At 41.1% G+C, this 13,436-nt stretch overlaps 1 protein-coding gene across 1 annotated transcript in view; it reads right to left on the reverse strand.

Annotated features, from left to right (window-relative positions):
* Window positions 1-423: 423 nt before the first annotated feature.
* Window positions 424-13,436, reverse strand: part of rhpn1 (rhophilin, Rho GTPase binding protein 1) — a 31,168-nt gene continuing 18,155 nt past the window's right edge. The window contains exons 6-16 of the mRNA XM_080431097.1: window positions 12,910-12,987; window positions 12,125-12,249; window positions 11,334-11,500; window positions 10,268-10,455; window positions 9,600-9,756; window positions 9,239-9,370; window positions 7,398-7,592; window positions 6,585-6,661; window positions 6,322-6,468; window positions 5,161-5,313; window positions 424-2,849 (exon numbers count right to left, since the gene is read on the reverse strand). Coding sequence (XP_080287223.1) covers window positions 2,640-2,849; window positions 5,161-5,313; window positions 6,322-6,468; window positions 6,585-6,661; window positions 7,398-7,592; window positions 9,239-9,370; window positions 9,600-9,756; window positions 10,268-10,455; window positions 11,334-11,500; window positions 12,125-12,249; window positions 12,910-12,987 — 1,629 coding nt within the window. The 3' untranslated portion in view covers window positions 424-2,639. The remainder of the gene's footprint in view (window positions 2,850-5,160; window positions 5,314-6,321; window positions 6,469-6,584; window positions 6,662-7,397; window positions 7,593-9,238; window positions 9,371-9,599; window positions 9,757-10,267; window positions 10,456-11,333; window positions 11,501-12,124; window positions 12,250-12,909; window positions 12,988-13,436) is intronic.

The raw sequence follows: 13,436 nt of genomic DNA on the forward strand, positions 1-13,436 counted from the left end.
GGACAATATACTCAAGTAAATACGCAAGTATTCAAAGTACATTTGAAATGTAAAAAAACTTAGACAATTCAGAAATGTTCAAAAAAGTTCAAGTAAAGGTACTTAGTTACCATCCACCACTGTACTCATCCACATGTCTTCAGTAAAAAAGGCTCCTACGTTTGTCCAAAACTTACACAAATCAGTCTCTGAAGATATTTCAGTCAGATTTCTCATAAACCATTATAACTGCCTTCCAAAGCTTGGCAGTAGACAAGCCAGGCCTGACGAAGACCTGCGCTCAGAGGAGCGTACTTTTCTAGTTCTTCTTTTTTTCTTTTTTTTATTTGTGGGGGAAACAAATACTGTGTAAATCCCTGATGAAGAGTAATCAGAGATGGTCAGACTTTCAGAAATAAGGGATACAATTGGAGATGAGAAAAGTACAAGGAAGAGAAAAAATACTTTATCACCTCATCATATCTTTCAGTAACACAATTAACAAAAAGTACATTCACTTAATCACTCGCAGTGAAAAAAAAAGTAGTGACTTAAAAAACACACAGTCCACCATGGCACAACAAGTTATACACATTTCCAGTACAAAATGTAATTTCAATACACATGGCATTATTTTGACTTGGTCCAAACAAGAGTAGAATATGCTACAATTTAATAATTCTAGCTGTATCAAAATCCTACAAAGACAATAAAGGTTAGACAATGTTAGCCAAAAACAACCTTTTTTCTTTTGCTGGACAACAGCCTAAATTACATTTCCCACTCTGAGCTAATAAAAACAGTGGCAGGACTTAACCTCTCCCATTCTCTGAGAACTATCAGAACCATGGCAGACATCATGACAATACAAAACTGTCCAGAACAATGCAACATTGTCATCATATTCAAGCCTAATTCATACTTCATCGTACGACTAGTGCTGTTAGCTGAAAATAACTTCATAGTTACAGATCAGTTATTTTTGGTAAACAACTTTGTCATATGACAAAGTATGAATTAGGCTTTCCCACGGCCCCTCAGTAACACATTTCGTTATAAAGACAACACTTTTAATTGCGAGTGTTGAATGTTAAATTTTTCGCCATTGTCACTGAACGCCAACATCATTCAGGAGAATCGATTCTCGATAAGTCACAGTGCATTAGCAAGTAGAAAACTACACAACACGAGTAGAAAATACAAAAAAATAAACTAAAATAAACCAAAAAACATATCAAACAACTGAAGTGTCTTGCGGGTAGTCTCAACTCAAACAGGTGACACACATAAAGAAAACAAGGTCACACCCAAAATACTGAATTTGAGGACGGAATCCAACATTATTTGTTATATAATGATATCATTATACGTAAGCAAGCAACTGTTGCATGTGGCCATGACATCAATGATCCAAAATTCATAGAATGAGCCACAGAGACCGTAATGGATTAAGGGTACGATTAGTACTGGCTCATGAAAAATTACGCAATATTTGTATACTGTATACAATTGAAGGTGTACAGTACAACACATATTTTATTTTAGCTTTCTGCCATCAGTTCCTATTGCATACAGCCAGGGAGTGAGATAATTCCATAATTCAGGAAACAAAACAAAAAGGTTAGGATCATACGTGGCATCTTGCTCAGAGATTCAGGCACACCTTTTTGATCCTCCTCTCTCAGGAGACTGTATGACTGGCTACCATAACCACGTTCAACCTGGTGTCCTTATTTGGGGAATGTTATTTATAGGCATTCTTTCATAAATAGCAGACCTACAAGCTCACAATGTGTCACAATGTGATGTGTTGTGAGCGTGTAGTTTTTTTTTTTTTAAATGGGGCTTAAGTGGTTAAAGCTGAACGTCATAGTCTAGTAGTGTACAGTGTTTTGAGTAACGCCGTCTTCAATGTCCAAGAGAAGAGTTTGCGTCTGAAAATTCTGGACAGCTTCCTGTTGGTTGAAAGACCCACTCTCTTACATAATCAATTCCAGCGATGGAGGTTCTGAATCACAAGTCAGCGTGTCTGGATTTTGACTGAGAACAAGTCCAGGGAAGCATCTTTTTGGCTGGGCTGTAACCTAAGTCAGAGGTTGGTCCGTGGTTGGTCAATTCATGTCTGTCATACATATTTTTGGCCTTAGGTGGGCAATCCTTTAGTACTTTTCGATAGTCGCGCCCCAGATGTTAGATATCTATCAAAACGACTGGCTAATGCGAGACTACCCCCTTTGGACCAATTTCGTTGTAAGCCAGTCATTAAGGTTCTAGCTCCATGTCACATTTTAAGTAACTACTTTTTGTATAGAAATGTTAGAAAATGGTGCTTTCAGTAATCCCTGAAAAATTATAGGCACACATCTGCCATCATGTTGTTGATGATTGAATCTGTGGCGGGTGTTGTATTTGGCTTGCATTTGTAGGATCACCAGGCAGGGACAAAAAAAAAGATGGGCACCTTGATTAGACAATAAATCAAGGAAGAATCCAAAACTTAAGACATAAATATCCCCTTTTCCACTGCCTTGAAAACAAGCGTGTTTGGTCAAATGCAAAGCCACCCATGGTCCATTGTATTCCATAGTCTTGTTCAGCGTGGGCTCTCTAAATCCTTTCCCTGAGTGCTTCCTCTGCGAGGTAACCCACCGTGCGTCAGGTCAGTACATTGACTCTGTGTCTCGGATGGTTCCAAAGGACAAGCTGAAAGTGCTTCCTAGTCTCTTGGTGACCCCGCCCCCTTCCCGGTTCTTCTTCCGGTTCCAGTTGAGCAGCGAGGCGGAGCTTTGTCCCTTGGCTCCGGCCAGCATATGTTGCCGAGTGTTCTCTTTGTCGCCACTGTGTGAGAGCATCACTGACCTCCTGTCCACCTGTCCACACACACACACACACACACACACACACACACACACACACACACACACACACACACACACACACACACACACACACACACACACACACACACACACACACACACACACACACACACACACACACGTTACTATCGTGCTTCAATGTTACAGTACATATTTTAGGCATTTACTGTAGGTGGTGCTCTGATCATGTGCAACCAATAAGCTTCAATTCGGTGGTGACCAACATTACAAGGCATTTCGGTTGGCTCACAAGCATTCTAATGAGTGCCGAATATCTCCCAATAACAGAACTCACATATAATGTATCGTTTTACCTTATTATACCTGTAGCAACTGCTGTGAACCACAGACTGATAAAAAGCAACAGTTTGGTAAGGGGTGAATATTTAAACAACGTTCAATCTGATGGCTATATTTTTAAATGTAAATAAATGAGTTTAAATTAGATTTAATAATCAATGACAATATAGATAATGACAATCAAACTAAAACTGATGAGTAAGCTGCACCTAAATACCCCAAATGTGTCAAATCAATGATGTATCCCTCTTACAAATAAGGACCTGTATGCTCTAGAAAAGGAAAGGAATGAAGCCACTACTAAACAAACGTTATTTAATTAGCTTGCATCATCATTGTCTTGACATCCAATCATAAATATTGATAATGAAACTGTGGTATAAAATGATACAGTCGAGGTCACTGTTCGATATTCAGGGTCCCCACACATTTTTAGCAATGAATTTCCATAACTTTTCCAAAACTTTTCCAGAATATTTAGCCCAATTTCCAGGCCTATATAACAATCATTCAGCGCAATAATGTGTCTCTTACTCCTATGTAGAATGCCCAAAGATAGGCAGTGTAGCAAAAATAAAGCATAGAATTTCGTGCAAAATTAGGGCATTGCTCACTGGAAGACTCATTATGGCATCCGTATGACTTATTTTATTTAAATAATATATGCCATCACACAGCCCGTTCGGCAAAAAACTACTTATGTTACATATTTCGTGTAATGTTATACATGTTTATGAAAATGTTTTGTATTAACAAAATCAATAGCCAAAAACAATGCATAGCCAAATATTTTTCCAGGACCCTTGATAAATTCCAGGACCTTTGATCAATTCCCAAACTTTTCCAGTACTGGATAATTTTTTTTTCAATTTCAAAATATTTCCAGGAATTTCATGACCGTGGGGACCCTGGATATTGGCACTTGTGTGTTGATCTACAAACGCAGCACACAAGTGCCAATATCTCACGGTTTAGCACTCGCTCTCATCTTGTGTATTATTGCTCTAGTAGCACAAGATCAGACACGGTGAACCATATTAATACCAGTTGCCATAATTAGAAATGTAACTTAGAGAGGAAGTAAATGCAGTAGGTTAGGTTTGATCCATTTGTAACTGTAACAGTATACAAATGGAACCATACTCTCAGAGTTAAATCAACAGTATATTGGTTAGGTCAGGTTAGCCAGGATTTATACTGATGTTGACCCAACGTGCGATAGATGCCACCAGGCAGGCTTCAGCTAATCTTTTTCATATGTTTTGGACCTGTCCTTCCGTTTTGCAGCGACCTGGCCAACGGTGGCGGAGATTAGCTGCTAACGGACGGGACGGACAGGACACACACACACACGGACGGACGGACGGACGGACGGACGGACAGGGGGTAAAACATACTCTCTTGCCTTTCGGCCTGGCGGAGACAATAAAAACCATTCATTCATTCATTCCCGCTGGATTTGTGATATACAGTACTGTACTTTTTAAAATTTGAGAAAATTAAATACACATTGCGTGGCTCTATCTCAAAATTCTATAAAGCGTGGCAGCCTTTTCTATCGCACGTTGACAATCTTGCGCTTAAGCCCCCAATGAAACCCGAATGAGTCTGTAACCTGCATGTATGGCAGTAGCCAGTCTGTTATGTAATAAACCCTTGGTGTATACCTGCTTATCACCTCACTGACATGTATAATTGCTTTCAATGACCATGCCTATGCTTAACTCAATGTTTATAGACTGTTTTCGATATACATTTTATTGGAGATTTTACGTTGTGTATTTGTTCTGTTGTTTCTGTTGTTGTTTTCTGTGTGTGTTGTTTGTTTGTTTGTTCAGTTTTTGCTGTTGTTTATACCTTATTCAATTTATCTTTTTTCTTGACTGTTTTGAGATACTTTGTTTTTTTTGCTTCAGTGATGACTATATGACCTGTTAAAAAAAAACGAAATTCAATGAACAGAACGTTAAAAAAAACAACAACAAAAAAAGTATATTGTTACCTGTATGTCATGTGAGTGCAGTGTGACGACACCTAGCTGCACTCCTCTGTCACTGCAGCTCTTCAGTATTTGGACCACCTCTGCATGTTTAGCCCACTTACAGTCCTGACCGTCCACTGCCACGATGTAGTCTCCTTCCCTCAGCCCTGCCTCCTAAACAGACATACACATTCAGATAAGATATAATGACATTTTGTGTTTTTATTTTCTGGCCTGTCTATTGAGTCTGTACGTATGCACGTCTGTGTGTTTGCACGGTATGTGTGTGTGTGTGTGTGTGTGTGTGTGTGTGTGTGTGTGTGTGTGTGCAGCACCCTGGATTTGAACCCTGGCCTCCTGCGAGGAAAACCAAACACCTACTGCTTAAAGGTAGGGTAAGTGATTTGCTTTGGTTAAAATAAGTGTTAAATAGCTCTATATTCTGATAGTACTCATTGCTATAGAGTGTTTGTTCAGTATTAGGAGTCTCCTTGTCTCTCCACCTCTTTATTAAACAGAAAATGCATTTTCGTTTCAGTTTCAGTTTCATTTCCAATTTTATCCAACCAGGACAGAGAACTCAATCAGGATACAGATTAAACAAGTGAAATTGGAAGTGATGACACTAAGAAATGAGCAGACAAAATTGGAACTGGAACACTATACAAATTAAGCTTAAAAATGGGTACTTTCTCCTGATTGGCTGAGATTTTGACACCTACCGAAAAATGTATTTTATGTTTATTAAAGAGCTGGAGAGACAGGGAGACTCCTGTTACTGAAAAAACACTCTATAGCAATGATTACTATCAAAATATAGTATTTTAACCTTTTAACAAAATACTTTTTGTTTTAACCAAAAAATATCACTTACCCTACCTTTAACTAAAGGGGAAATTCCCCTGGCCAGGAGAGATACAGTATTAGGCTTATGAGCTTCAGCAGGCAGGACTAGCCTGTTACATTCACTCACTCTTGATGTCAGTAGGTAGGGCTACTCCATTACTCCATTGTGTTTGTACGCTTGCATGTTTGTACGTGTGTGTGTGTGTGTGTGTGTGTGTGTGTGTGTGTGTGTGTGTGTGTGTGTGTGTGTGTGTGTGTGCGTGTGCGTGTGCGTGTGCATGCAAAAAGGAAGCATTAGGATATTAAGCTGTATAAGTGGAGAGGGTTCTCTCTCACCGCGGCACAGCCTCCAGGCACCACCCCTGCCACCAGAACAGGAGAGTCTCCTCTGAGCGTGAGGCCCAGGCCGCCGTCCCGTCTCTGGAGGCAAATATCACGAACCGGGCCCCACCTCGCCCGCGCACAAAACACAGACAGAGGACCCTGCGGCAGAAGGAGAGAACGCCATCCTTATCTTCGCTATGGAGAGAGCTGCATTCACATGCATCAGAATTCGCCATCACAATATTGGACTAAATGTTTGAAGCAGTGTCTCTCACCAGTCTTTGGAAGATGTCAGTGACTTGGACGGTGGAGAAGTTGGGCAATGTGATGTCTGGTTTCTGCTGGGTTTGAGCTGTCAACAGGAGACAACGGGATCACTTACTGTTTTAGCATGGAGTCATACATGTTCTGTCCCATTAAAGCTGCAATCCATAACTTTATTAGTGAATATGAGTGAGTATGTTTATATAATATAACTAGTACATCTGCAGTTGTTCGAGGAGAGCTCAGGTAGGACCACGACTGGTTGAAAAGAGGTGTGAAGGTATGAAGTATGAAGCTCAAAATGTAATGCTGTCCAAAAGGGCTTTTCATCTTGGCTCAGCAGTAGAAATTTTGGCACTCACGACAGACACTCAGGTTCAACCCTGGGTAGAACATAAATCTTACGGATAGCAGCTTTAACATCAAGCTCCTCAACATGATATAGTCGTAATAAAAAATATATATAATTATATTTTAAAAAATTGCAGTGTATCCTTGAACAACGTAATGTTCTCTGCATAACTTCCTTTTAATATTCTGTTCGTTTATTTCATCTTGTTAGAATTTATTTGGCCGCTGTTTGCGTAAATGAAGACATGAATAACATGGAGGTACAGTGCTGAATTGTGTGATCAAGGATGTGTAGACTAGAGAACGTGATGATATTCAGAACTACTTTGACATACTCCGTCATATGACAGTGTCACTTGCAGACAAGAGCCGATCTACAATCTTTCACCGCATCGCAATGCAGTGCGTTTTGAGCTTCTAGATGAGTACGATCAACATGTCTATTCAGAACACGCTCTACACAGGACACTCACACTGGATTTCTGGCGCATCAGCGATCTCATCAAAGTCATCCTCTCTGTCCAGCTCAGAGTACTTGTCCAGAGAGCGTCTGTGCGTCAGGGACAGCACATCCTGCAAAATATCCATCTTCCGTAGGATCTTACACAGGCTGTGGACACGCATGGCCTCCTCGTGACGTATCACCGCACGCCGCAAGTGAGCTTTACCTGCACACGTGCACACACACATAACACAGAAACATGATCTACCATTAGCCATCTTAAATATCTCTGTTTTGACACTTAATGACAATGTCAGGCGTGGGCCTGATATTCTCAACATGTTCTTATGTAACAATGTGGTGTACATTTATAGTGGGAATGGCTGGATCAGAGCATGTGAGCGGAGCTGAGCTGGAGCAGCGCGGGCGATTTCTTACGTAGCGGGGAGCGGGTTTATAAATAGGTAGGAGCGAACTCTGAGCTGCGGTCGGTTTGAGACATCGTTGAGCATTCCCGGTCGCACGGACAGATACAAAGAAATCCTCAACACTGCAGCAGTAGTGCACAGAGCACGTCCCTGATCAAGATTCCATTGAAATGTCCCTGTAATCCACACAGTATTCTTATAAATTCCTTGTGTCAGTTATGTTATATCACCAGCCAATCAAAGGATACGATTTGAAACGCAAGTGACCGGTTTTGGCTGAATGAACCACACTTGCTTTGCGAGTCCCCCCCTCTCTCGAACCTGGTGATTAATCATTAACCCACATGATTTAATATTGTTCGTCTTATTAAAAAAATATACAATGCCTACATAAAAAGGAAACTTGGATGGCGTGTTTTGCAACATAGTTGCTGTCCATCTAGGCTCTTTACACTGATGGGGACGCCAAAAAAAAAAGCGCTTCGGACACGCAGCAAAATACCTTATTTTTGGCTGCTGAGCGGACAGGCCTGAGCAGAATGCGCAGAGCGACCGGTGCGCAAATCAAGGTGAGCGACATAGGGGGAGGATCGGAGGGGGGGGGGGGTCAACATGAGCGAATAGTGATCGTGACAATCCCCCTGGAGCATGGTGCGGCATTTCCCCCCGATCAGCTCCGCTCACATGCTCTGGGCTGGATAGAATTTTTTTTGTCCTAGTCTGATGCAACAACACAAATGTCTCAGTGTTGTGCCCGTCGATGTCAAGGTTGTTCAAATGATGAGAAACAGCTATTTACAACGTTTTCTTCAGGCATTCATCGATATAATGTATGTTTGCAATGTATGAGACGGAAGACGATAATACTGACCATTATCTCAACAAATACATAACAATATGTAATCTGTTTTCATCTTTTCTTTTATTTGATTGAAAATCTAAATGAGGTTAATGTCATTGGATGTTTGTTTGTTAGTAATCAGTAATGCAGGTGGTGATAATCATTACCATTACTGCTCTCTCAATGCCAATTTCAATAAATGTTCTATTAAACTAGTGGGGTGGAGAGGAATCACAACCGGGTGTCTTTTAAATCACACATGCCTGTGCTGGCCTGTTTGAATCCCGCCTTCCTCTTGTTCCTGCCCAAGACCTGATACTGTTTCAACAGAGACACTGAAGTGAAGTGGATGGTCCACTCTCAAAAATGTCCCAGTACCATTTTAATTACTTCAACAGCTATTCCCTATATACTTTGTTTGACCGGGGTCCCCCAGGGATCTATACTTTTTTTCCCCCCTCTACACCAAATATTTCTTCTCTGAATGTTCCCTTCTTACAACATGCCCAGAATAGGAATGCTAGGGTTCATGTGGTTAAAACTAAGAGTGTAAAGTGCGTTTTAATTTAGTAACAAATGAACACTATGTGTGTGTGTATTGACCTAGTCTTCGTCTGGCCTCTGGATCTCGTAGGACAGTGCAGAGTGGCGGTCCTGCAGGAACATTGACGTGGAACTGCAGAAAGGCCTTCTGGGCCTCTTCGTCACACTCCTCTTCCTCCTCCTCACCACAATCTACACAGCAACACACACAATTGTTTTTTTTTTAATTTAGCAAAAGATCTACTTTGTTTCTACACATGCCCAAAAAGGGTAGCTACGTACTGTACATTGACACAATATTATACAGTAACACGCCATAACTTTCCTTTCAAGTCGCAATTTCATGGCTCCCACCCATTCCTGCATCCCTGTGACATTTAGGTTTATTTTTCTGCAGCCAAACTCTGTCCCATGTACTCACGTTTGTTGTCACAGAGTGCGATGGCAGCGTAGTAGTGGGACAGGGCACGGAAGTGTTCAGATTTGACCTGGACCATGGAGGCCCAGGAGAACGGTACGTAGTCCTTCACCAGCGGCTGGGACATAGTCTGTTGCACCAATGAGTACACATCTGATACCTGAAGGAGACACCAGCAATATCATATGATATTCCTTCACACTGACATAATGTGTCTGGAGTTTAGAACTGGGCAGTTATAATCTTCAACAAAATAGCAAATACTGTATATCATAGTAAAGTATCTAGGGCCGCAACTATTGGTTATTTTCTTAGCGATCATTCTATCGATTACTTGTTCAATTAATTAAATCATCGAGTACATTTTTTATGTCTTTTTTATACATCAACAAAAGAAGAAAGAAGCAAGAATATTCTCATTTATTTATTTTTAACGATCATTTTAATAAAATTGCTTATTTCTTATTATCAATTAGTTTGACTTATGTTGCAGTCCTAAAACCAACTATCATTCAACAATAGTAGGGACCTGGAATTTTGTAACTGAGGAAATAACGTGAAAATATCACATATCCACTTTAAACATGTGTGTGTGTGTGTGTGTGTGTGTGTGTGTGTGTGTGTGTGTGTGTGTGTGTGTGTGTGTGTGTGTGTGTGTGCACTGTGCTCACCCGAGCCGCCTCTTGCGCCAGGCAGAGCTGCGAGGTGAAAGGTTTGCCCTGCGCGGTGAGTGTGGCGCGCTCAAACACACACTCCTGCACCTGGGCGATCATCAACCGCACCAGCATGCAGAGGGAAGGACCACTCATGTCTAGACTGGGAGCGTTGGAGAAGTTCTCCTTCAGGTAATTGAACGCACCTGCACACACACACACACACACACACACACACACACACACACACACACACACACACACAAACAAACACAAACACAAACACAAACACAAACACAAACACATATATCTCCATATTCCAACTTTGGGCAACTTTGACACACTCACTCCAGAGGGCCACATTGCATATACTGTACAGAAATGTCACACAAAAATAACAAAAATAGCCGATCTACAAGCTCAAAACACATAGCAGTGCGATGCATTTTGAGCTTGTAGATCTGCTATTTTTGCAATTTTTTAATTGGAATCCTGAATTATTTTTAGCTTTTTTAATTGGAATCCTGAAAAGTTACATTTTGTATTCAATTTCAAACGCATTGGGTTATTCTTATGTTAATATGATGTTTATGAACTTAAATACAAATACATTGAACATAAAAAAGACAATAAAAATACTAGTCATTAAGCTACTAATATAGACTGAAGTAATTAAAGTGGGTCATGTTTGCATGTTGGGAATTGGAACAGCTGAAATCAATAATATATCAGTATTCCGATATTAACCTGCGGGCCGCATTAAGTGAAGGTGGGGGCCGCATGTGGCCCCCGGGCCGCCAGTTGCCCATGCACTACAGCGTCACACAAAAGCCTCAAAAGTAGCAGATCCACAAGCTCAAAACGCGGACAGAAGTGAAGCGTTTCGAGCTTGTAGATCAGCTACTTCTGCTACTTTTGAATTTGAATCCTGAAAAGTAACAGTTTTGGACATGATGAGGTTTCCACCCGACAGCGACGATATGCAGATAGATGCAGTTGCACTGCATGTACGCTGTTGTGCGCTCGTGGAAAATAGCCGATCTACTAGCTCACAATTATAAAATCAGGCTTATAAAAAAGGTACCTGCAGCTCTCTGAAAGGCGTCTATCGCCCGGTCAATGCCGGCGGTGGCAGATCGGTCCTGCCGCGCTCCGATCTGCGTGTACAGAGCGCCGATGTTGAACAGCACGCTGCCCTTCTCGAAGGCCAAGGCGCGCTGGCACGATGGCACGCCAGTCAGAGAGTCATACCTGAGGAGAGGGGCACACGTGGAGGTCATCATTGTAATCTGTGCGTGCAACTGAGGGGCACTGATGGGTCGTCATCTGCATTTTGTTATCATCTCCTGATCAACACTTTGAGTATGTGCATTAATTATGCATTCTTGAATAGCTACAAGAGTGGAAATTAACACCATACTGAATATTATTCAGTATGGATTTATAATAATTTATTTTAAATTATTATAAATGGCGGTGAAAGGGTGTAGTCATTTGTATAAAATCTTCAGCTATTTTGCTATCCTTCTGATCGACACTTGAATAGCTTGAATAGCTTCAAGTGTGGAAATATTCAACACATTCAGGTTTGCTTTATAAGAAAAAAAAATGCAAGTCAGAAAAAGTCCAATGAATAACCAGGTTGATTATACTTACATCCTGAGTGTCATCATAGTTAAATGAATGCCAATGAAATAAGTAAAAAAATGCACATGCTGCATTCAGAATGGATCTTTAGGCGAGTGTGTGCATGTCTACGTGTCTGTGTGCGTGTGTGTGCGCGAGCACGTGTGTGTGTGTGTGTATCTGTGTGTGTGCGTGTGTGCGTGCGTGCGTGCGTGCGTGCGTGCGTGCGTGCGTGTGCATGTGTCTGACCAGTGGAAGTGCACTCCCAGGTTCCGGTGTGGGGGGAAGAAGCGCTGGTCCAGGTAAAACAGCTGGTTGTAGTATTCTATCAACAGCTCTAGACCAGCCTGGTTACGACTGGGAGTCCGCATGGCCTGAACACAACAACAGCGACAATAGAACATGAACATTTATACAGCACAACAACAACAACAGGCTTCCGACTGATATCATTATATCGAGTTATAGACGCGAAGCAACGTGGAAATACACAGACTAAGGATGCTGAGTTTGCTGACACTTGCAAATTAGTTTTGAAAAACATCGGTTGTTACTGATTGTTTGCCATTTACACCTCCACTAACTTTGATTTCACTCACAACAGCTTGAGAATCTGTATGTGTGTATACTGTGGCATGTCTGTGTGTCACCTTACAGGTCCTTACACACCGGGGCTATTTTTTTCATGCGAATAATACGTTTTTTTAAAAAAAACGTATAAAGTCAATGCAAGCTTCCACATCAGTTTCGCGAAGCGAAAAAGCGCCTTTTAATTGTTCGGAACGAGTCCGAATTTTGCGTATATTCGCATATTCGCCGGTGTGTAACCACCTTACCTCTCAATAAACCAGCAGTTGTCGTAGTACTAGCTGTCTGCCAGTAAGTCTGCCGTTGTTTGTTTTCACACAAGATCAGTCCCAATATGTGTTATCCACAGCCTATTTTATCATGTTATCACACTCCAGTGCCCCACTGTAGCAAACGCTGAACCAGATAAATGTCTAATGTGTCGATGTGCGTTTGTTAGCCCTCACCTGTCTGAGCTCCATCAGTTCTTTGATCTCCTTGTCGTAGAGAGCGCCGTCCTCTCCGTAGTGCTCGCAGATGAAATCCTGCAGAGGAGACAGGACGTCAAAGTGATGCACATCCTTTCACTGTTTGCCCACTGATCGGGACGTTTGTGACAAATGGCTGGCTTTTATTTTTAAAGATAGGGCAATACTTTCAACTGTGTAAAGGAGCATATTTCCTCTTAGACAACCAATCAGCAACCTAATAATGAAGCCAATGGTATTTTCTCCAAATATTATAGAGGTCAGTAGGGCTGTCACGATTACAAATTTAAGATGACGATTGTCACTCAAATAATTGCGATTACCGATTTAATTGTGTTTTTTGCATTGAAGATTGGAGCATGATGAATAAAAACAAAAAAAATGTTTTCCTTTATAAGCTTCTTTATAAGCTTTCCTTCATAAGCTTAAAATATACAAAGAAATTACTGACATTTTTAATCATTTTCAAAACAGCAGAAATAGCCGATCTACAAGCTTACAACAAA

Source organism: Gymnoscopelus braueri (genome assembly GCF_963280865.1).
Source record: "Gymnoscopelus braueri genome assembly, chromosome: 6".
Lineage (NCBI taxonomy): Eukaryota > Metazoa > Chordata > Actinopteri > Myctophiformes > Myctophidae > Gymnoscopelus > Gymnoscopelus braueri.